The sequence below is a fragment of the Psammomys obesus genome, unplaced genomic scaffold, assembly GCF_907164565.1.
Source record: "Psammomys obesus unplaced genomic scaffold, mPsaObe1.curated_primary_1811, whole genome shotgun sequence".
In the NCBI taxonomy this organism is placed as follows: domain Eukaryota; kingdom Metazoa; phylum Chordata; class Mammalia; order Rodentia; family Muridae; genus Psammomys; species Psammomys obesus.
In genome coordinates, this window is record NW_026596040.1 from 14772521 (window position 1) to 14797132 (window position 24612).

The 24612-nt window shown below is 45.4% G+C and overlaps 1 protein-coding gene across 5 annotated transcripts in view; it reads left to right on the top strand.

The window, feature by feature from the left end:
- The first annotated feature begins 6 nt into the window (after positions 1-6).
- Snx24 (sorting nexin 24) overlaps positions 7-24612 on the top strand; it is a 137326-nt gene continuing 112720 nt past the window's right edge. For all 5 annotated transcript variants that reach the window (XM_055622968.1, XM_055622970.1, XM_055622966.1 and 2 more), the window contains exon 1: positions 7-185. In XM_055622968.1, coding sequence (XP_055478943.1) covers positions 126-185 — 60 coding nt within the window. In that variant the 5' untranslated portion in view covers positions 7-125. The remainder of the gene's footprint in view (positions 186-24612) is intronic.

A 24612-nucleotide genomic window follows, 5' to 3' on the forward strand; every position in this document is an offset into this window, starting at 1 on the left:
CCGCCCGCGCCCGTCGCCCCGCCGCGCCGCCGACCTCGGGCCGCGCGCGCGCCGGGAGGGGAGCGGGAGGCGGGGCGACCCACACGGTGCGGCGGAGCGGAGAGCGGTGCGGCCCCGCCGCGGCCATGGAGGTCTACATCCCGTCCTTTCGCCACGAGGACAGCGACCTGGAGCGCGGCTACACGGTAGGCCGGTCCCCGCGGCTACCTCACCCCCCCTCCCCGTTGCCCGCCCCCACCTCTGCCGCCCGCGCGGTCGTCATGGAGACGGATACCCCTCCCCAGCGCGCGCCCCCCGGGCTGCATCCCTTCCCCCTCCGCTGCCCGCGGCCTCGGGAGCTTCGGGATCTGGCCCGGCCGCCCTGTGTTTGCAGACGGAGAGGCTGCGTTGCAGGTTCCTGATGGCTTGCAAGTTCTGTGCGGTTCGTTCAGGTGGAAAAGGTGTCGCCAAAAAATAAATAAGTAAAAATAAACAATAAAGGGAGAAAGAAAAAAAAAAGGAAGAAACCAACATTTGTGGCTGTTCATCAGTCAGGGTAACATATGGATGATTTTTATTTTTTGAGTTTGTTTCTTTTTAGTTCTGCGGTGGCATGAGAACCGCAATATCAGGTGCTTTGCCTGAGCACAGGTCCTGTACCTGGAGTTCAGTCGCCCAGAAATTATAGACAGGTGGCTTGCTCTGAGTAGAGGCAATTGAGAGGAGCAGCTCTGGACCCTGATAGTCACCAGTTAAAGGAGTGAAATGTTGGTTGATTTCCAAGCAAATTTAAGCTCCTCCGTCTGGATAGCCATTGCGGGAGGGAGAAACGCTTCAGATTGGCTAGAACTTGCAAGAGTTTTTATTTGCAGTTGTTGGAGAGTAGAACAGAATGATCATTCCACAGACTGACAAACTTAGTTTCTTCTCTTGCTGACTGGCAGTTGTACTTCTTTTCTGTCATTGCTTTGGCCTGAGTTTCTTGTGAAATACCAAAACGATACTTGTGATGTGCTCTGCGGCTTGTCCAGATGAGATGCTGAGTAAGACCTTTGCTATTAGAGTTAGTCAGTCTGTGCTTTTCGTGGCAGGGTTTCTGTGTGCAGCCCTGGAACTTGCTGTGTCAAGACTAGACTGGTCTTGAACTCAGAGACCCACCCGCCTCTGCCTCTGGAGTGCTGGGGCTAGAGGCATGGGTCACCACCTTCTGGTTAGAGTAGTCAGTCTTTAGCTAATGGAAGGCATGACTTACTGTTTCTGGTTTAAGAATTAATACTACACAGCGTTCTCTTCAGGATCTGTAGGGATGTTGAGGTTTAAAGGAAGGCTAGCAGCCTGGATGGATTGCCATCGTAGTCACAGCTGATTCACTCACTAAGCGCCCCTGTCACCCTGGCACAGCCTGTTAACCCCTCTTCCTTCCTCTAAATAGTGCTGGTGTCTTGTGACTGTTTGCTTGAAACCTTGAGTTTTCAAAGTGAAAACGAGATCTCCCTCTGAAAAGAAGATGCAGAACTGCCCCCCAAAAGGGACTAAAGTGCTCTCCATGGTCAGGAACTGGCAAGAGGAAGCTGCACTCTGCAGTAGCCTTTTCTTCTTCTGTGATCCTTCCCCTTCCCACCAACCCCAGTCACTTAACACACTGGAACTCCCATTCCAAGGAGCAGACACGTTGGCTGTGTTTTATTTTTCCAGAAGTCCCACCTTTCCTGTTAGCATCAGCAGCACCTTGCATTTTCGAAGTATTCTTTTAGGGTGTAAAGATAAAAAGACTATTGGTTAAGGGCCTTGGGCTTCAGGCAGCCCAAGCTGAAGGTTAATTGCCAGCAGAATTAAGGATCTTCGAAGAAATGGCAGTCCTGGCTTCACTGCCCATGACTGCAGTTGTTTTACCTTCTTTACTTACTATTTGTTACAGAGTGCATGACATGCATTGATTCTGTAAGTGTGTGCATGTGCATTCGTGCATGTGTGTGTGTGTGCCACAGTTTACGTGTGGAAGTCGAAGGATAACTCTTGGAGTTAGTTCTCTCCTTCCCACTAGTGAGTTCCTGGAATTGAACTCATGTCTTTAGACTTGGCTTTATTTTCTGAGCTATCCTGCTGGCTCCGTTTATTTTTATATCATGTGTGTATTGGTGTGTAACCTAAGCTGGCCTGAAAGCCAAAGCAATCCTACTGTCTCAGCTTCTTTGTTGCTGGGTTTACAGGATTATACTAACATATCTGGCCTCATTTTCTTTCTTTAGAGAACCTGGTTTTCCTCCCTAAAGTATGTTACTTAGTGATTATGACTGTGTTTTATATTTAAAGGACATGGCATCCAGTTCTAACTACGTCAGTGACAGAGACTTTAAGTCGAAAGAATGGTTTGGAGATACAGATCTGTGTAATCAAAATACAGCTCTCATTCCAAAGAGAACAGGAGAGAGTCTGTTCTGTGCCAACATGAGTGACCATGCCCTGGGACACATGGACCCATGTTGTCCCAAATGGCGTGCTCCACCCTGGAAGTGATTACAGGAGCTTTTACAGGACAAACGATAGTCATAAGTCAGGGCATTTTCCAAATACATTTGCTGGGCCAGTTAACAGCCGTGGGAAAAGCGGTGCTTCGGTTCTCCGATGCTGGCTCAGCTTTGAGAGTCTGTTGAGGATACATGCCCAAGTTTTTACCTACATGTTAAAGGATGCTGGGTTAGACACAGGTGTCCGGTAACTAACTGGCTATTCAGTACACGTTGATAACCCATGGCAATGTGAGCCTTGAATTTGCAGCATTCCAACCCTCCACCGCCGCGAAGCTCTAAACAATCTAAGAATCCTCCTATAGGTGTGGCTTAGAGAACTTTAGTTCTTAGCTTGTCTGTAGAGTGCTTACCCAGGATGCTGGATTCCCAAGTCTCAGTCCTTAAAAAAACAAACAAACAAACAAACAAACAAAAAAAAAACCAAGATGGACAGCACTGCTGTGGACAGGCCCATGCCTCTGGGGATAAACACATTTTTGGAGGGGGAGAGGCCGTTCTTAGAGAGTCTTTAGATATGTTGTAAAAATGTATATGATCTACATTTGCTGGACACCATGTTGCCAGTTAAACCGATTCTGGGTTTTCGTTTACAGTGATAGTATGAGCACTTTTCAAAACTTTTCTTTTTTTAAAAAATGCAGCTCAGAGTGCCAGGCGAATGGTAAGGGGTCTGCTTAGGTAGCTTTCTTTTTCTCTGCAAGTTTGTGAAGCAGCTGATACTTTGTTCTCTGTGAGAGACTGTTGTTACATTTGCAAAGCTATGATTCACTCAACAAACATTAACCAGGTCCCTGCTGCTCCGTATGCCTCTGCTCTGGGAATAGAGCTAGGAGTCATGTTTCAGCTGAAAGAAAGAACAGTTTAAAATCTGATGAAAAAAAAAAAAATCTGATACAGTTTCTTAAATCGAAAGCTGGTAAAACCAGTACTTGTTTTGTTTTGGTTTTTATTTTTCCAGTTAGGGTTTCTCTATGTAGCCTTGGCTGTCCCGGAACTCTGGTTCTGTTAGAACCAGGCTGGCCCCAAACTTAAAAGATTGCCTGCCTCTGCCTTGCAAGTGCTGGGATTAAAGGTGTGTGCCACCAATGCCAGGCTAACCATGTATACTTTAATGTAAAAAATACCTTTGACCCATAGTGACTGTGTTTTTAATTAAAAAAAAAAAAAAAAAAGAAAGAAAAGAAAAAGAAAGAAACATTATCACAAATTTTGAAGGAAAGCCTTGGCTATACAGTGAGTTGGAAGTCAACCTAGCTATTTGAGATCCTGTCTCAAAAAATAAATAGACATTTATATGGGGCTTGTCTTATGTTGAGAAGAGAGATAAAGGCTAGAAGGTGGTGTTCCTGCTTTTGGGGGTTCTCCAAGCCTGGAGTTAAGCCTGGAGCTAGGAGGGAAGCGTTGGGTTCCAGGCTGTCTGGTAGAGCCCTGTGTGGGCCACTTCTGCTGTGCTTATGGTGGGGGAGGGTGCCTAGGAATGCTGACTTTGAAATCTGATTAGCCTTTTGCTAGCATGTGAATTTTAAGAAGAGGAAATACTTGACAAAAATCTGAGAGAACCACCATTTCAGACTGCCAGATACACTAACTAAATAAACTGGAAGAAAAAAAAAAAAAACAAAAACAGACCTCCCAGTCACTTTGATCTCCAGAGAACCAGGCCAGGCTGTTGTATCGCAACAAGATAAGCTCAAATGTTATTTCCCAGAGGCCTGGTTTCTCCAGCTTCCCTTCTCTCTGAGCCTTCATGCCTGAGCTCTGCAGGCTGTGAACTCCTTGGGGCTTGAAACTGTGTCCAGGTGCAGGGCTGTCGGATAGTCAGGACTCAGCTCGTGAAAGCCAGGTGAGCTGGGAGTATCGATGTGCTAGAGTGGCAGTGACCTGAGGCATGGACAGCCCAGAGGATTAGGTGGGGTCAGAGAGACTGGAATTTCAAGTCAGTGGCTGGGATTGTGCTGAGAACAGAGTAAGTCACAGGCTGAGAGCTGTAAAGAGCCCTGAACTTTGACTTCCACGGTTGGAGCTGTTTAGGGAAGGAAGTAACATGATTAGCTTTGCACTTAGAAATACTCTATCCGTTTCTTTGGGCTGCTTCGACTAGAATTCCGGTTGACTGGCTAGTTTATAAGTAACAGAAATGCATTTTCTGTAAGGCTTTGAAACTGAAAAGTCCAAGAAGGAGGTGCTGGTGGATTTGGTGGCTGGTGATGGGCTGGTCCTGGCTGGTAGACAGTGCCTGTGTGCCTTCTCATATGGAAGGGGCAAAGCACTCCCTTGTCTTTAGCTGTTCCATTATGAGGGCTCTGCTTCATAATATGGTCACCTTGAAATTAATTCTTTTGCTTTGTTTTTTGTTTGTTTGTTTTACTTTCTGAGACAGGGTCTTGTTTAGCCCAGGCTGGCCTTTTATTTGATTATGTATAGCTAAGGATAATCTTGAAGTCTGGATCTTCTTACCTCCACTTCCCGAGTGATGGAATTACAGGCTGCACCACCACAGCCAGGCCTTTGGCTTAGGACTCAGTATAGGAATTTGAGGACCCATTAGAGAGACCCTTGACAGGGCAGAAGTTTAGTTCATTTATCTTTCTGTCTATCCTATCATCTATCTATCTATCTATCTATCTATCTATCTATCTATCTATCTATCTATCTACCTACCTACCTACCTAACCTGTCTGTCTGTCTCACATCTATCTAGAGAGATTATCAGATCTCTAGGTTGGAAAGGCTGAAAACCTGAACAAAGGCTTTGTACCCAGAAGGAAAGTGTGGATGACGGGAATTCCACATACCGGGCAGTAGAGTGAAGCCCTTGATGCTGTGACTTTAGGAAGACAAAGATGGGGGCGGAAGATTTCACCTAGGGGCCTGCTTGCTCGGTGCTGGGTGACCTCATTTCATTTTGTGTTTAGAGCAGGCAGTGATCTAGGCTGAAATAGGGCCGATGGGGATCCTTCCCTGTAGGAGGCAGAAAGAGGGAGAGCTGGTGGGGACTGGTAGAAAGTCCCAGGAAAGTGTTCAGGGGGCCCGGGAGGCCCCAGACACGGAAGACTGGATGAGAAAGGGTGGGGATGCTTTATAAGGAGCCAAGTGCCAGGGGCTCCTGGGTAGTCTTTCCAGGCAGGGAGATCAGTCTGAGGGGTTTGAGGGTTGGCAGGTCTGAGGAACCAGCTCAGGTGAACATTTTCCATTTTCAACTATATGGTTGGTAAGAATGGCCGAAGTAGAATGGCTGGTTAGGTAACTACAGGAAATTTGCTGTCTTCCATTTCCCTTTTCATAGATGTAAAAATGAAAACACTGACCTAGTTTTTTTCGAGTCACTTTAATCACACAGTTGACTGGCTGCATGCGTCACGCATGGGTTTGGGACTTGCTCTAAAACAGCCATTCTCAACCTGTGGGTCGTGACCCCTTCGGGAGTTAATTGACGCTTTCGTGGGGGTCACCTAAGACTACTGGAAATATCAGCCATTCACATTACAATTCACAGTAGCAGCAGAAGTACAGTTATAAATGATTTTATAGTCGGGGGTCACCATAGCATGAGAAACAGCAGGAGGAAGGTGCAGAACTGCTTTAGAGAGAGTCTACAGTCTAGGTACTGAAGATCCAAACCTCTAAGGTCCAAGAGACATCTCGGAAGATCAAAAAGAACTTGAAAATGCCGCTCTGGAAAAAGTAATTTAAAATTCATTTCAAAGACATTAATCGCATTTTAATTTTTGCCTCGGGCATGCAGGCATCTGTCTCTGTGTTATACCCACCAGCCTTGTTTGTGTTTTTAAAAAGGAATTCGTTGGAGGTACAGGAAAGCACATCAACACCTCACAGGCCCCTTTAAACAGTAAGACAGGCAGAGAAACACTCGTACTGCTGGATACAGGGCTGGCTCCATGCAGCTGGCTCAGGGAGGCCGGGTCTGAGAACAGTCTGAAAACAGAAACGGAGCCACGCTGCAGGCAGGGCCACATGAGTGTGCTAGCCGTGTTTGCTCAGTGTGTAACAGTCGTGGATAGATGAGGCGCACTCATAAAGCGTGGATCTAGGGAGAAATGCATAACTGTGCACCCGGTTCATTTTCATCTGTTTGTTGTGTGGCTGGGAATTGAACCCGAGACCTCTTGCATGCTAGGCAAGGGCAGGTAGGTGTTCTGCTGTTAGTGTGTAGTAGCAATCCACCTGTTTGTTTGAAATTATATTTGTTACTGATGTGTGTGTGTGTGTGTGTGTGTGTGTATGTGTGTGTGTGTGTGTTTATGTGTCTGGGCACTCACAGGGCACGTGGAGGTGAGCGTTGCTTCTCAGCTCTGTATGCCTCCTGGATCAGGTCATCGAGCTTGCCAGCAGGCACTTGCCCCTGCTGTTACCTGCTGAGCCACCTTGCCAGCCTTGTTTGATTTTTTTTTTTTTTTTGACAGGGTTTCACACTTGTAGTTCACCCAGGTTAGCTTGGAACTATATAGTCTGAACTTGGATCTCATGTTGTTCTTGCTCTCTCAGCCTCCCAAGTGCTGGGACTGAGGCACCCCAACCAGCAACACCCATCCTTTAGCCTTTATCTGAAATATCAGGACAGATAACCTAAGGCTTTTGGCGAAGTTGATTATAACCAAGATAGGCCCCGGGCGGTGCCAGGGGACTTAAAAGTCCCAGGACTCAGGAGGCAGAAGCAGGATGACTACTTTGAATGTTAGGCCAGCCTCGGCTACATAGCAAGACCCTGTCTGAGAACTATAAAAGCAAACAGAGCGACAACAGAAGGCAGAGAGGGGTGTTGGTGACACAGTTCATCTTTCACAGAGTCAGTTCATTTTTGACTAACAGCCTAGGAAACTCTAGAGACAGTGTTCAGCATATTGTCCCCTCAGGTGTTTGAGTATTTCTTTCCTCTGACGTAATGGGGTGCAGCGCACATCACTGAAAGGACACCACTGCTTTCCTAAACATCTAGAACAGTGGTTTTTAACCTGTGGTCTCGACCCTTTGGGGGTTGAAAAGCCTTGCTTCAGGAGTCACCTAAGACTATAAGAAAATGCATATTATGATTAATAACAGTAAAAATACAGCAAAATATTATAGCAGCATTCTAGTTCTGCAGTAGGAATGAAAAGAGTTTTATGGCTGGGGCCACCACGCCATGAGGAGCTGTGTTAAAGTGCAGCTGAATTAGGACGGTTGAGAAGACTGGTCTAGACCTCCTGGAACATTTGCTGCAGTGGAAACTGCTGATTGGGATTCTCCGCTTTCGGAATTTTAACGCTGAGGATGAAACCTTTTGGGGTTGTAGTCTTCAGAATTTTATTTCATTTCATTTTTCCAAGACAGGGTTTCTCTGTGTAGCTCGGGCTTAACTGGCTCTGTAGACTAGGCTGGCCTCTAACTCAGAGGTCCCTTCCCTCTGCCACCTGAGAGATGGGATGAAAGGCCATCACCACCACCACCTGGCAGTCTTCAGGATTTTTCTTTTCTTTTTTAAAGATTTATTTATTTATTATTTATACAGTGTTCTGCCTGCATGTATGCCTACAGGCCAGAAGAGGGCACCAGATCTCTTTATAGATGGTTATGAGCCACCATGTGGTCGCTGGGAGTTGAACTCAGGACCTTTGGAAGAACAGCCAGTGCTCTTAACCTCTGAGCCGTCTCTCCAGCTCCAGCCTTCAGGATGTTCGACTGCAGGAGTCTTGCTCTCGCTGTTTAAGACTGGTGTGACGGCTTGTTTGGGGTTGCTGACCAGGGCTCTGGTGCTGTACATGCAGCTTTTTCTTCATGTCTGGAGTCTATGAAACACATAAAGCACTCAAGGATCTGAGGGAACTTCTTGAAACAGTGACGGAGAATGATTCCAAAAAAGAGATGGCAAAGAAAAAAGTATCTACGTTCGACTCAAGTACTGGGTCTTCTCCCCATGAGTTCGTGGTTTAATGTGAAATAAAGAGAGAAGGCTCTAGATTATAGAAAGAAAATAAAATGTAGAGGTAGCGATGTAACTTGGTAGAGTTTTCATCTAGCATGCACAAGCCCTGGGTTCAACCCCCAGCACCACATCGGTCAGTAGGCCTCCTTCTGCTAGTACTCAGGAGGTATAGGCAAGAGGGTCATGAGTTCAAGATCATGCTCAGTCAGATAGAGAGTTTGAGGCCATCCTGGGCTACATGATTGAAAACATATCTCCAGAAAAATTTACCTTTGACTTAACTAGGGTCTCTACCTTATTGTTAAGGCCATTTCATACAAAATTCAAGAACGAGGTTGAGGGAGGGAGCCAGACCTTCCCACTGTACCCCCGTCCACCTCCCCACGTTCCCCGGAGGACTTTCTACCTGGTGACAAAACGGTGACAGCAGTTGTAGACTTTGTGTACAACATCTGGAGGAAGAGAGTAAACTTTTTTATAGTGGGGGGCACATTTCCCCCACAAAAGGCCGGAAGAAAGAAATGTGTCATGATTAGTTCCCAGTCAGTCTGTTGGTGAGGGGACCCTGTGTGTGACTTCGCTGGAGACCAGGGCTACGTGTTGCAGCACTGAAGCAGGAAGCGTGGGTTGGCTGGTTGGAGTGAAAAGCAGGAGCCTGTGCAATGGAGAAAAGAGCCGGTCTGTTCCTGTCACCCAGCCTTAGGCATGCCTCGGGAGAAGTGCTGGAGGACACGTGAGAGGTCTCTTGTCATTGTCCCCTGCACATAAGATGAAGGAGGCTTTTGTTTCCAGTGCAGCGCTGGCACCGTGCCTCACGGACGCTGAGTGTAGCGGAAGCGCACGGTAAATATTTATGGAGTGATGAGCTCAGGCGTGTGTGAGCTGTGATCCCAACCCTTGAAGACAAGAAGACAGTTTAAAAATTCTTCTTGCACACCAACACACTTAGAATGATTGCTACATTCTCATAATAGGGCTGTTGATTCTGCTCAGTGGTGAAAGGCTGGCCTCAGGTTTGATTCCCTAGCTCAGCCAAACAAACAAACAAACAAATAATCAGAATTTTAGAAGGCATGAAGCCCTAGCTTGAATTTTTTTTTTTAATGTAAAACACATTTATTAAAAAAAAAAAAAGATTAACTAAAACCCTTTGTTTTATGGCCTTTCCTTGTCCTAGCTTGAATTCTTTTTCCAAAAATTTTTAAATTAATTATTTATTTTTATTTCATGTATGTTGGTATTTTGCCTGCTTGTATGTGTGTGTGAGGGTGCAGGATCTCCTGGAACTGGAGCTACAGACCTTTGTGAGCTGCCGTGTGGGGGCTGGGTATTGAACCCAGTTCCTTTGGAAGAACAGCCAGTACTTTTAACCACTGAGGCGTCTCTCCAGCCCCAGCTTGAATGCTTAATACCGCACAAAACAACAACGAAAACAACTCACAAAATGAGTACAGGAGGATTGACTTTCATTTTGTGTGTGTGGAAGTGTTTACATGCATTTATGTATGTACATCGCATGCATGCCCAGTGACTAAGGACCTCAGTGTGGGATGCCCTGAAACCGGAGTTCCAGGCAGTTGGGAGCCATCCTGTATGTGCTGGGAACTGAGCCCAGGTCCTGCAGGATCAGCCAAATGGCTGAGCCATCTTTCTGGACCCAAAGTGCAATATTCTTACAAGAAAACGTGTAGAGTTCAGAGACTCTTAGTCAAGTAAGATAGTTCCGTACACACTGCAGATTGAGCAAGCACTTTAGGGCGTGAAGCCTCTGTAGCCAAGGTTCTCTATCACTGATGAAGACAAACAGAGTAGATTCCTCCCGGCCGCCTGTTCCCTCCTGAGTACTAGACACAAGCCCCACCCCAGATTCAGTCCACCTAGGCAAGTGCCCCACTCCATGGAATTAGTAACAGGAACCACAATGCTGTGTTCTGCTTTTCTGTAGCAGCTGACCTAGTACCGGTCACTGTAAAGTCCACACAGCCTAGAGAAACCTCAGTGAAAGAATCTAGAGAGATGGCTCGGCAATTAAGAGCCATCTTAATTGTGTTGTCGCTCCTGCAGTGGACTGGAGTTCAGTTGCCAGCGTGAGATGGCTCACAACCGCCTATAACAGCGGGGGGGGGGGGGGGGGGATAAAAAAAACTTTTAATTTTAGATTAATTTTTTTTTATTATTTTGTGTGGGGGACAGGGGATGGCAGGGACGGCATCCATGGAGGCTGGAAGAAGGTGTTGACTCTCCTGGAACTGGAGCTGTTTCAAGAAAATAAAAAACCAAAAAAGCTAAACAGTCAAAAATCCCATTAATCCTATCGTTTTCCTTGTGTGAGGTGTAACGCAGCACTGTCAGCCACAGGGCACCCAGCTTCCGCGTTGGTCCTCTCTCATTGGTTCCCATTTGAAAATGAGGAGATTGTGTGTGTGTGGAAGCAAATCACCAGCACTCCACCGATAGTAGGAGATCCTGTGGTCTTGGAGAACAGAAGGATTTAACTGCAAGTAAATGGACTCTTAAAAAAATAGAATGGAAAATTAATTGTGTTGGGCGTATGACGAAGTTGCGCTTTATTCTTCTGTTTAGGACATATACTAACAAGTAGCAATACAGTTGTGTCCCCACTCCTTATAACATGACTAGACGGCCTTTCTGCTGTGTCTTTGAACGTTACTGTGTGTATGGGCCTGGTAGGGAGGGGAAGTGTGCATTCCATGGCATGTGTGTCAGCTCTCTCCTGCTCCTTTTCAGTGGGCTCCAGGGATGGAACTCAGGTCGCCAGGCTTTCAAGACAAGGGCCTTCACCCACTGAGTCATTCTGTTGCTCCCAGCCTTGCCTTTTTAACCACAGCTCCTCGAGATGCTCACGAGGCACCGTGTAAGAGAATGCCCCATCCTTGCCAGGGTTATATTGCTTTCTGTTGACAGGCTGCCATCAACAGACATATGAAAGGCATTCTATTTTGTTCTGTTGTGTTTTGTTTTGAAATAGGCACTCATGTAGCCCAGGCTGGCCTTAACCTCCTGATTTTTTTTTTCCTCTGCCTCCTGGGTACAGGGCTAACAGGTGTGTGTTACGCACAAGCCTTTTAAAATTCTTGTTAGTGTGTCTGTAGATTCCAAACAGTAGGTTACTGGGTCAAAGGTGTGTGTATGTGTGTGCGTGTGTTCGTGCTCTCGTCACCCCGGTAGACGCTGGAGTTCCAGCAGAGGTTTTGCTCTGGGTGTTTGCAGGCCTGTAGCAGTTTATGAATGCTGCTTCGGTGCCTGCTTGCCAGCCAACCGTGTTGCTACTGTTGCTCTTGGATTTTTACCAATCTGATAGATAAAACCGGACATGGTGACATTCCTGTAGTCCCAGCACCTGGAAGGAAGTGTTAGGAGAATCAGAAACCTAAGGTCATCGTAAACTGCACAGTGAGCTTGATGCCAGCCTGAGCTACATGAGACACCCCCACACACACTTTTTATACTAATCTGGTAAGATGTGTAGTCATAGTTAATGTGGTTTTTTGTTCTTTGGTTTTTTTTTTAGACACAGGGTTTCTTTGTGTAGCCCTGGATGTTCTGGACTCACTCTGTAGACCAGGCTGGCCTCGAACTCACTAAGATCTGCCTGCCTTTGCCTCCCAGAGTGCTGGATTACAGGTGTGCACCGTGCCCAGCTTAATGCAGTTTTTAATGTCCATTATTTCTTAAGTTGAGATGTTGAACATCTTTACTAAAGAACAATTTTCACTTTGTTTTATGGTTTATTTTTTATGAAGTGGGAATTTATTAAGAAAAAGATTTTTTTTTTCTTTTAGTAGGTGTCATGTAGTACTGGCTCACTGTCTAGAAGGAGGCTGACCTCGAATTCACAGAGGTGCACCTGCCTCTGCCTCCTAATTCTGGGGTTAAAAGGCGTGTGCCCCCAGACTGCCTGGTTTGATTTTGAGACAGGCTTCTACAGTGTTGCTCAGGCAGGCCTTGACTCACTATAGAGGTAGGCCTGGCTGGTCTCTGAAATCATGATGCGCACAAAAGATACTATATAAAAGAGGTTTATTGGATGGAGAGAGAGAAAGAGAGAGGGAGAGAGAGAGAGAGAGAGAGAGAGAGAGAGATGATAGGGGAGAGGAGGGGTGGCCCGACAGAGAAAGAGAAGAAAGCAGGAGGGAGCAAGAGAGCACAGAGCAAGAGAGAGGGTTAAGAGGCAGGGGTCCACTCATAGCTCCTGCCTGCCAGGTGCGTCAACCTGGCAGGTGACACATGATGACATACATCATAGGTTACTAGGCAACTTAGAAGCAGGCTGCCTAAATGCTAACATTCCTCCCTTTTTCTATAATTAAAAAAGTGAGGAGCTTGGGCTGTTTCTCATGTAAGGCAAGTTATAGCACATAAATGTAGGTTTATTGGAAGCAGCTCTCGGTTGCCATGAAAGGGGGTGAGAGAGAGAGAGAGAGAGAGAGAGAGAGAGAGAGAGCAATAGCACCAAACTGTCCAGATTACAAGGTGGGGAGGAGAAGAAGCAGCTGCCCTGGAAAGTTCAGGGTTAGAGGGTGGAGTTGCCAGCCATTCCCAGCAGCAGATAGGGACTGAGGAATGCTGGGAGAACCTGGAGCTGCTTGTTCTGGGCCTGAAGCACACCATTCCAGCCTTTTGTTGATAATAACTGGGTATGGGTAACAGGCAAAGGTTCTCTTCTGGCTACTTCCTGCTGACACTGGGGCCATTGTAGGGAGGTCAAAATGCTGAAATGTTGGCCACATCCAGGAAGAGCAAGCTGTTTTGATGCTGTCCTGGGTCTGTGAGAACATTCCTGGCGGGGAGGGAAAAGTGCAGGTCCGGCTTGACGCACGCAGTCTGTGAGGTTAGACTGGAGCATCGCTGGGTAGCTGCTTTGGCACTGTCGTGGATGTAAGAAAGCATGTGAGCTCCCTGAGTGCTGGCGTTACAGGCATGAACTGCCATACCTGGCTTAAAAAACAAAAACAAGACAAAAAGATTGTTGCAATACTAGGTTGAGCAGAAGGCCTCAGGCCTGCTACACAAGTGCTCCGCCCCTGAGCTGTTCCCACAGCCATTCCTAGGGTTTTATTAAACTCATATTTAATGAGTCACAGGGAACAAAACATCCCATTGAGAGAGAAGTGATTACTTATTCACTAGCCACTCAAACTGGAAATAATGTCAGCCTCACACATTTATATGTGGGCTGTAGATCCATAAACAAAGCAAATGGAAATAAAATGCCCTCGTGAAAAATGCTCCCTCAGAGTTTGGGCTGGCAGCAAAGGTGGGTGTTTTATCTTGTATCTAGAATATTTATCGACAAGTTGGGCTTGAGGGAAGAATGTATTTCAACAGCAAGAGCCCCACCAGGAAGAGCTAGCTCTATATTTGAATGTAGCTTTCATTGAGCTCCCTCAGAGAGAAGAGAAAATATAAGACAGACCATGGGCTGGGGAAATCTAATGGCTTACCAGTGAAGCGCCTCACAGAATTCTTAGTGCTCAAGAATTCCAGGCATCTGGGCTGTGAAGGATTGCTGGGGCTTGGGGGCATCTCTTGTGTTTGCAGGCACAGTATGCTCGCATGGGTCAGCTTTTTGAGGTGACTTGTAAAGAGCCTTTTGAACCGAAAGGTTTTCATTAAAGTACTAAGCAAGTAAATTGATTATTCTAGCCCTGAGGGCCACCCGGGGATGGTGTTTTGGGATGATGTTTTAGATAAGTTATGAATATTAGTCACACGTGAACTGTGAGCTAGTAAAAACTCTTATATATGAAACCTTCAAGATATAGGACTTTGAGAAAGTCACTATATTTTCCAAACATTAAAAAAATTATTATTTATTTATTTTATGTATGAATGCTCTATCTGCATGCACACCTGCATGCCAGAAGAGAGCATCAGATCCCAGTGTAGATGGTTGTGAGCTACCATGTGGTTGCTGGGAATTGAATTCAGGACCTCTGGAAGTACAGACAGTGCTCTTAACCACTGAGCCATTTGTCTAGTGCCCCCAAACATTTCTTAATTAATTGCGTTATACTCTAGGGAAACGAGAAGTATGGTTGTGTAGCACCATGCTTAGTTCATGAAAATAAGCAGTCATGTAGGGACAGAGAAATCTCTAACTTGTGCGTGTTTGGAAAACCGGTTATCTGTCTTTCTCTATCTACCTTTCCATCTACTTACCCACCCACCATCCCTCCATCCACAGGGTCTCACTATGTTATACAGGCTACCTCTTTTTTATTTATTTATTTATTTATTTTTTTGTTTTTCAAGATAGGGTTTCTCTGTGTAGCCGTAGCTGTCCTGGCCTTGCTCTATAGACCAGGCTGGCCCCAAACGCACAGGGATCCCCCTGCCACTGCCTCCCAGAGCGTTGGGATTACAGGCGTGCGCCACCAAGCCTGGCTCTCGGGCAACCTCTTAACTTGTGATCCTTTGCCTCAGCCTCTTGAATGCTAGGATCACAGGTGTGCACCACCACATCCCATTTTGGAAACCCAAGTTTCAGAAGCTGCTTTTCTGTAATAGAGGAGAATGTTATCTCATGGTTACTGAAATTAATTTTTTGCTTCACTCGGGTACCATCTTTTCACCGCCTCCTTTGCATTCTCAGTCTGATACATGAATGCAATTTAAGGAAACCCAGAGAAGAGTTTTACTAGTTTTCATTAATTTTTTACCAGAAAACTTCAGAAGGGATATTCCATAAAGCTGAAAGCCCTCTTAGACCCATATAATTTGCAGGGGAGACTGGGTATGTTTGAAATATTAGGATGTCCTCTCCCTAATTGTCTTTTTATTTGTGGGAGTTGTCTTAGTTAGGGTTTTCATTGCTGTGAAGAGACACCGTGACCAAGGCAACTCTTGTTTTTCTGTGGTTTTTGTTTGTTTGTTTTTGTTTTTATTGTTGTTGTTGTTCCTCCCACCCCAAGATAGGGTTTCTCTCTGTAACCTTGGCTGTCCTGGACTTGCTTTGTAGACCAGGCTGACCTTGAATTTAGGGATCCACCTACCTCTTCCTCCCTGAGTGCTAGGATTACACATGTATGCTACCACGCCCAGCCCAACCAAGGCAGCTCTTATGAAGGAAAACCTTTAATTACGGCTGGCTTACCATTTCAAAGGTTTAGTTCATTATCATCATAGCAGGAAGCATGGCAGTTTGCAGGAGCCAAGAGTTCTGTATCTTGATCCAAAGGCAGCCAGGAGGAGACTGGATTTGTTTCACATTGGACAGAGCTTGGATGTATGTATGACCTCAAAGCCCTGCCTCCATAGTGACACTTTCTCTAAGAAGGCCACATCTCCTAATAGTGCCACTCCCCGTGGGCCAAGCATTCAGACACATGAGTCTGTGGAGGCCAAACCTATTCAAGCCACCTCAGGGGGTGGATGATATTTGAAATGTGTTAATGTTTATTGAAAAAGTAGCATTTTATAGTTGTCTCACAGACTACCTTTCCAAAGTTCTGAGAGAGCTCAGGGATCTAGAAAATTTTCTAGAGACTGTGAGCCTCTTTCCTCCTCTCGCTCCTTTCTTTTCCTAACTAATGGGGATTCCTGATGTTGTCAAGATGAAATAATTAGGCAGACTGAGCCTACAGGTTGGTTACATGATCTATTTGCATATTTTCCAAGATCTTGTTAGCCATGTAGCCCAGGCTTACCTCAAACTCACAGGGATCCTTCTGCCTCAGCCTTCTGAGAACTGGGATAATAGGGGTGTCAGCTCACACCTGGCTTGTGAGTTATATTTGACAGGATCATTCTCATTTTACTGTGGCTGGAGGGGGGCTCCGGGGAGGGTGCTGTAGGCAGCATGTCAATTAAGGAGCTTCGTTATTCCATATAAGAAATGATGATGGCCTTTCTTGCTTGTGTTGGGACATGCTTGATTTGAAATGGCTGACTGAATAAATGGGTATCCCGTGGTTCATCAGTGCTGACTCATAATCATCTCTAAATCCAACTTTTGTTAACTGTTCACTAATAGAGATCCGTAAGCTATAGTTAATTCCCCCAAATAAAGACAGTATCAGGGATACAACTGTCCTCTGTTCAATCCGGAATGCAGGAACCTCTTTCCCACTGAAAACCACCCTTCCTGATACTCTTCAATATTGTGGTGGAAAATTAATAATGCTTAGTCCACCATGGTAAACGATCAGCGTATTTTAGTTTAAATGATGAGGCAAGTAGAGAAGAAGGTAAGCAATTCCCTTAACATTTCTGTAACTGGCATATGCTGAGAACAAGATGAGAGGAGGCTGTCTTGACGATTACCTGGTCCCCATTGTCTCTGTAACTGCTCATCTGGGTATAAACACTTGTTCTCTATCCCCTCAGCCTCCGGCAAGCATCTCAGCGACCCATGTTTCACCTAGTGGGTGACCTAAACTTTTATTTATGATGACTCTGGGCCGTTGGTGGTCTTGCCTAAATTGTGGTTCAGTCAACTTTATATAAGCATAAATGTATATACATATATATTTAATTACATATTTTTATTGGTGGTGGTGGGGTGCATGTGCCATAACCAGTTTGTGGAGGTCAGAGGACAGCCTGTACGAGTTGGCTCCCAGACTCTACCCGGTTGATCTTGAGTATCACACTCAGGTCATCAGACATGGCTGCAAACACCTTTATGGGCTGAATGATCTTGTAGGGCCAAGCTTTAGTTTACTATTTGAAATTTATTCTAAACTGTCAGTGGCAGTGGAGTGTGGGCCAGTGACACAGGTCCGCTGCCGTCTTCAGCAGCCTTCCCAGTCCTTTTCAGAAACCTCATTAAGAATAGAGCTTATGATGGGTTTCATCCTGGGGTTTAATAGATAGGCTTGAGCAAAAGCCAGGACACACCCAAGTGTGGCTGTGGGCTTCTCAAGAGAGAGTCACAATTAAGTGTCTTTACAATAGCGACATATAATTTTGGTGACTTCTAAAGCTCCATCTCAAAGGGCAGCTGAAGAATTCAGATGAGGTCATAAGGTGGTTCTTGGTTCTTGATAGGATTTCAGTTGATAAGAGGCAAACCTGGGTCCCTGTCATTACAGATCTTCATAGCCAAGTCTGTCTGTTTTGCTGGGTTCTAAGGCAAAAAAAGGGTAAACCCCCACCCCCACTGCCTTTTCTGTTTCTTTAGATGCTAACCAAAGCTCTAAACATGGTTGCTCTGACACTCTAGGCTTTTTCACCATTTTTGCTGAAGAACCCCACTCATTATACAGCTCCCTACGACTTCCACTGTTGTCCCTAACTCAAAGGCTTGACGTTTGCATTTAAAAATGCCTGCCCTATTGTTTTTCACTCAAACTAATAAAGGGTCCTCTAGAGCTTCAAAAACAAACAAAAACCTAAGTCGTGAGGGTTGGAGAGGAAGTTAAGGGTTTTGTTTTTGCTCTAAGTAAAAGTTTATGGTCTTGCCTGTAAGATTCCCGGAAAATCTCAGGTTTATAGTTTGGAAACGACTAAGGCCATAATCAAGCTGTAATGCTCAGGGCTTCAGCACGCTCCCTTGCTATTTCAACATTCTTATTTGAAATATGTATAAAAGGAGTATTGCTTGTATGTAGGTGTCCTTCTCGGCAAATGTTAACTGTGCTGGGATGAACTCTTCTTGATGAATGCCTTCAGCCAGACTCTGGAATGAGGGGTTTCTTTCCCTTCCCAGGGCCCCTTGATTTCCTACAGAAAGCTGTGTCCCAGCCTCTCTCTTTCTCTCCCTCTCATCTCCCTCTTCCTCTCAACAACACCCTCCCCGGCCACCCCACTGCTGACCCCATGTGTTTGTTTGGCTGGCCTGGAAGTTTCCCCTCCCTCCCTTACTCTGCCTTTTGCCCTCCTTCCCACCTTCTTTCCCTCCCTCCCTTCCTCCCTCCCTCTCTCCCCTCCCTCCCTCCCTCCAATTTTTTTTTTCTTCCTTCCTTCTTTTTTGAGGCAGGGTCTGATGTAGCCCAGGCTGTTCTTAAATTGGATTTGTAGCCAAGGATAACCTTGAGCTTGTAATCCCTGTATCTCTACCTTCCCAGGAGTACCCCTCCATGACTGGTTTATTTGGTCTTGGAGATCAAACCCAAGGCTTCGTAAAACACTCTGCCAACTGAGCCGCATCCCAGCCAGCCGCATCCCAGCCGCATCCCACACCTTTTAACCCCAGTGTTTCCACATAGCTCAGTCTGGCCTCCCCCCCCCCCCCACAGTTCACCCTCTCAGCCTCCTGAGTGCTAGGCATGCAGGAGTGTATCACCACCCCCAGTCCTGTGCCTGAGTGCTTGAAGTGTGATCACAGTACAGGAAGTAAAAAGGTACAGAAAAAAATCTAGTTTCCTGAGTTCTTGTCACCGAACAATTAGATCTCATCATCTGTGAAAAATGATGACTGCAGTTTCCACATTTTTGAGCCTGTGTTAATAAATGCAACAGTTGTTCATAATCTGGTGGTAAATGACCTTTAAATGCAACCATTTATGGAAGCTGTCCGTGGGGAACAATTTAACTTCCAAATGATGTTCAGGAGTACTTATTATTTAAATATGCTTCCTTCTGTCAATAAGGAATAACAAACACTGGTTAGATTTCTGATGTTGATTCAGACGGTAGGAAATCTGCTGAATAAATTAGTGTACGTTTGATTTATATTGACCAAATTTTTTTTACACTGCTGTGTTACAGGTCAAGGTGACATGCATTTAAATACACCGTGAAGCAGAGGTCACAACTGACTGACAGCAATGCTAACGCTGTTTTTAATTAACTTCTAAATATTATTCTTAAATTCTTTTTCGAGAGCCAATTATTAGAAACAGGATTGAGGTTAACCTAGGATGTTAATGGAGACCTCATTTTAAAAGTCAGTAATTTGATAGTTCTAAAAATTATGAGAGTATATTATGGCTGTGTTTTTAGCTACTGATTTGTATCAGATACTGAATTCATTATGCCGCTTCCTTTGATTATTTTGAGAACCATTCTAAGATAACATGGACAAAAAAAAAAAAAAAAGTAATGGACAGTTACTACAGGAAGTGCATGTGATGCAAGCCTTTCTCAGTGCTCTGAGGTTTTTCATTGATGGCGTTATGCATATGGGAAGGAGAGTTATTTGCAGAGGAAGGATGTTGGGGAATGTTTCCAGTCATTCATTAGTGTTTTGGAAGCTTTAATAACCCTTGATTTGCCCTTTGAGAGGGTATCTTTACACGAATCTTGTTGCTCTGGCATCAGAAGATGGCTGAATGTAAAGTATTTTGATTTTACTCTTCAGTTTTTCACTTTGCCCCCCATGGAATAAATAGTGTTTACATAGTTCACAATTGACTATGAAACTGTAAATAAGCTTTTCTTTTCTTTCTTTCTTTTTTCTTTAAGCAAGACATGGTGGTGGCACATGCCTGCACCCAGACAGGCTGAGGCTGGATCCCTCTGCGTTTGAAGCTAGCCTGGACTCCTTAGCTGAGATCCTGTTACCAAACAGACAAAACTCAAAACAAAAGCAAAGCCAGCCAAACAAATAAATACCCACAAAAGTTAAAAGACAAAACAAAGGAGGCTGGAGTGATGGCTCAGTAGTTAAGAGTACTTACAACTCTTACAGAGGACACAAGTTTGGTGTCCAGATACTGGGCTGCTCGTGACTGCCTGTGACGGCAGCTCCAGGGGATCTGAAGCCTTCTTCTGGCGTCATGGGTGCATACACACACACACACACACACACACACACACACACACACACACAGATATAGAATGAAAATTATAAAACAAATCAAAACAAAACAAAAACTTTGATTTTAACCAAACAGTGTGCTTGGGGGCTTGGGGTAAGCAGACTGACCTAGGCTGTGCGTCCTGAGGAGACGCATGCTCCCAGAAGTCACACAAAGTCTAAACCCTTCCTTCTGCCCTCCAGACCAAACAAGCTGCATACAGTTAGTTCTTGAAAGTGGCAGTCCTGGCCTTGCCGGGTTAGCGACACTCACACTGTGGTCCACTAGTCTGCAGCATGTGCCTACATTTGGTGATCACCTGATGGCAGAAGTGACAGTGCTAAATGTTCACAGGGGAGAAAAGGAAGTAGAGAGAGTGGCATTGAAAGTGTTGGGAGAAGCCAGGCAGCAGTGGCACACACCTGTTATCCCAGCACTTCGGAGGCAGAGGCAGGAGGATCTCTGTTGAGATCCAGGCCAGCCTTGTCTACAAAGTGAGTACAAGAGAGCCAAGGCTACACAGAGAAACCCTGTCTCAAAACAAAACAAAACAAAACAAAACAAAACAAAACAAAGGGACAAGCACTTAAAAGGCATAGAGAGGTGAATCTCTGAGTTCAAGGCCAGCCTGGTCTACAGAGTGAACTCCAGGGCAGCCAGGGCCACCCAGGAAAACATTGTCTTGAAACAAACGAAGAAAAGAAGAAAGTAGTAGGAAAATGACAGTGTGGCCTGTCTGTGGGATGAGTCACTCCCTGGTGAGAATGACTTGCGGGGGGGGGGGGGGGTGAGGGCAGGGCTGTGCAATGGGTGATGATGCAGAGGGAGTTTGGGGAAGCAGTGAGCCAAGTGAAAAGAATTGTTGTCAGCACCAGGGAAGGGTGCTGGACACTAGGTGAAAGGACGGGGAGGGTGCTGGGCTTGTTGTTGCTTGGTTGGTGTCAACTTGACACATACCACTGATACCTGGAAAGAGGAATCTCAGTTGAGAAAAAGCCTCGGACCAGATCCACTTGGTTCCACATTCTAGTCTGCTCGATAGTGAGGAAGCTGCGAAAGTCAGGTAATCTCCCAGAGTTGCGCTTCCCAAAAATGCCTACCTCAGCCTTCTCATGGGCTCAGCTGTAAAGCATAGGTGTGTAGTAAGAGCTTGTAAAGTGGGAGCTGCTATTATTCCTAATGCCGCTAATTATATACTTGTAATTATACAGTATATATTTTTGACAGCTGGAGTTCTGATGATATCATGTATGTTACTTCCCTTTCATCTTATTTTAGAACTTTTTCTTATCTTTGAATAAGTCCATGTTTAATTCGGCGCTTAAATGAGAAACAGTTCTCTCTAATGTGAAGATAAGATCCCATGCTGGGTTGGCATAGCAAGGCAGCTCCTGTCCTTTCCCTCTGTGCCCACCACTGCTCCAGCCTACCATACTGGCCTTGGCTGATGTTCAGCACCACCCTGCGCCCTGAGGGCATCCAGGGGAGGCCCTGGTCTCTGCAGCCATCTTTGAAGCTCTTGCAGATGCTTAGAATGCTCACCCACTTGTACCTGTGACACACTCCCTTGACGATAGAGAAGATCAGGGACCGACTGCTATGTTTTGAAACTCTATGACAAGATTGACCCAAGAAAATCTTTCCGTAAATTTTCATTTTATGAAGGACTTGGGCTTAGGGCCATTTGGGTCAGGTGGGGATTATTACAGCAATGGGAGACAGTATGGGGTTGAAATTCTTGATATAGATGCAGAGAAGTTTATGTGTCCACAGGAAATTATAGATTACACTGCAGATAGGAAGGGAGTGTATGAATAATGTATCGGCTTTTTCCCCACTGAGGCCTCCCAGAACACACGATGGCACCACGGGTAATTGACAGTGAGTGTCTCTGTTGGATTTGTATTTAAATTGTCTGTGTGTTTTACCCTTTGAAAATAAATTTATTAAAAAAACCAAAATGAATAAACAATAAAGAAAATAAATAGGACAAGGCCTCATGTGTCTAGCTGAGGCTAGCCTGGAACATAATATATAGTAAACTTGAACTTCTGATCCTCCTGCCTCCACCTCCTGTGTGCTGAGAGTAAACAAGTGTGCCGACATACCCAACTTCAAGTGAGAATTTTCAGCACCATCATGAGAACTCGCCATTGCTGCTAAATTAGAAAATTCCATTTATAGCGTTCCACCCTGGATGCCCCGTCTTGCCCAAATTAGCAGCCGGCATCTGAAGTCTCCTGGTTGCTTCACTGTGTGTAACAGCCAGTTGCTAACAACAGCTCTTAGCTGATCACAGAGCGACTTCCCAACTCCCTTGTCTTGCCTGAGGCTGCCCGTAGTCTTCTTGGGTAAACTTTGCCTGAACCGGTTTCCTACCTTTGTAGAAGAGGCTGTTCATGCCTAAATGTGAGGTGTCTTCACAGTAAGTCCGTTCTAAGTAATCTCAGTCTCCATTTCACATTGGAGAACTATGCCATTTTATACTGGAGTACATTCTTAATAGATGTGATTGTATTATATACCATTTAAATACGCATTTCCTGATTTATGGGTCTCTCTCTGTTAGTAGTAACTTACCACCACCTATTTGCTTTATATTTTATACTATGAAAATGAGTGATGATAAACAAAAAGCAAATTTGAGTAGTATTTTTAAAATTAGACTTTAAGAGGCTGGAGGGATGGCTCAGTGGTTTAGAGCGCTGTTACTCTTGCAGAAGAAGGACTGGGATTTGACTCCCAGCACTCATATAATGACTCATAACCATCCTACATCTACTTCCAGGGGATCCGATGACCTTTTCTGACCTCCAAAGGCACTAGGTACACACATGTATGTACATACTTGCCAGCGAAAGAGTCATACACATAAAATCAAACAGACATAAGCATTTAAAATGTGTTGGAAAGCAGCGGAGACAACTTAGAATATCAGTGCGTTTGATCGAGGAAGTACTAGCTAAAGTGCAGTGTGGTGGGAGCCGAGGAAGCTTTGCAGAGGAGACGAGAGCCTTGACGGGAGGAGGAGCACAGTGTTGACCACAGAGGTGCCCAGTGGTGACACAGGGCACTGTCAGTGCTGGACAGTGCCCAACTGAGAGTGTCATGGAGGCCGATCCTCTTAAGACTGCGCAAGAAGTTGCTGAAGAACTGTGGACCATTCCATGGGTCGTGCGCCTTTGGAGCTCATTGGAAAGGTGAAAAAACTCAATAAGCAGGTCCCTCATGAGCAGATGGAAAGTCGAAACAGTCACTTTGACCTGCTGTCCTCTCTTATTTTATTCCAGAACAACTGTTATTCTTTCTTATTCTATGCAACATCTATCTATTTCTTGATTGGATTGAAACTTGTGATGAAAAGTGGATGTTGGACAAAAACAAAAAACCAACCAACAACTGGCTAGCTCAGGGGTTGGACTGAGAAGATACTTTGAAGCACTTTCCAAGGACTCCCGCAGGCACACACGAATGCTCTTACAAGTATTGGTTCTGTCAAAGTCTTCTGCAGGTCTGATCCACTGCAGCGCTTTGAATCCCAGTGAAACCATATGTCTGAGAAGTCTGCTCGGCAAATCCTCGGGATGAGTCGGAAGCAGCAACATCTAGAGCCTGGTTCTTATGACAGCACCAGCTACACACAGCACAGCCAAGGCGATGGGAGATGGATGAACTGGTCTCCAAAATTTTTTCTCATCCACCATGTTCATCTGACTTCTCACCAATGCACTACCATTTCTTCAAGCCTTTCGGCAACTTTTTTGCAGAGAAAATGCTTCTGAGACCAGCAGAATGCAGAAAACGCCTTCCAAGAGGTCATTGATTCCCAAAGCCTGGGTTTCCACGCTAGAAGCGTCAACTTACTTCTTGTTGCCAAAGAGGCATTGATTATAATGGTTCTAATAAAGATGTGTTTGAACCTAGTTACAGTGATTTGAACCACAGAAGGAACTGCATTTCCTTCTGCACCAGCCTAGTTTCTCGTCTCAGCCTGGCAAGTGGTACAGGGCCAGTCCCTATTCAGACCCATTCTTGGGTTTTGCACTGATCAGAAGGTGACTCCTGACTCACTGCTTTTGACCGTCTGCCCAGCTCAGATGAGGTCAGTTTGCGTGAGGTTTTTTTTCAAAGCTATTTTTGCACTTAGAGTTTGTTTTTCTTGAATTCTGGCTCTAGAAAATTTCTGTGCAACTTTTCTTTCAGTGTCCCAAAGAATTCTAAGTGCGTGGGTGGGGAAGCCAGCAGTCATATGATTTGCTATGAGTGTGTTGGCCATCTGGGTGCTTGGTAGGGCCTGCAGAAGGGTTAGTGGGCAGAGCAGGCAGAAGCTGTAACAGTTGGCCTAAATGGAGACAGTGTCTCTATCACTGAGAAGGTTGCCCAGCATACATCAAGTCCTGGGTTTGATTCCTAGCACCACACAAACCATGGACAGTTGGTGCATGGCTGCAATCCTAGCATTTGAGAGATGGAC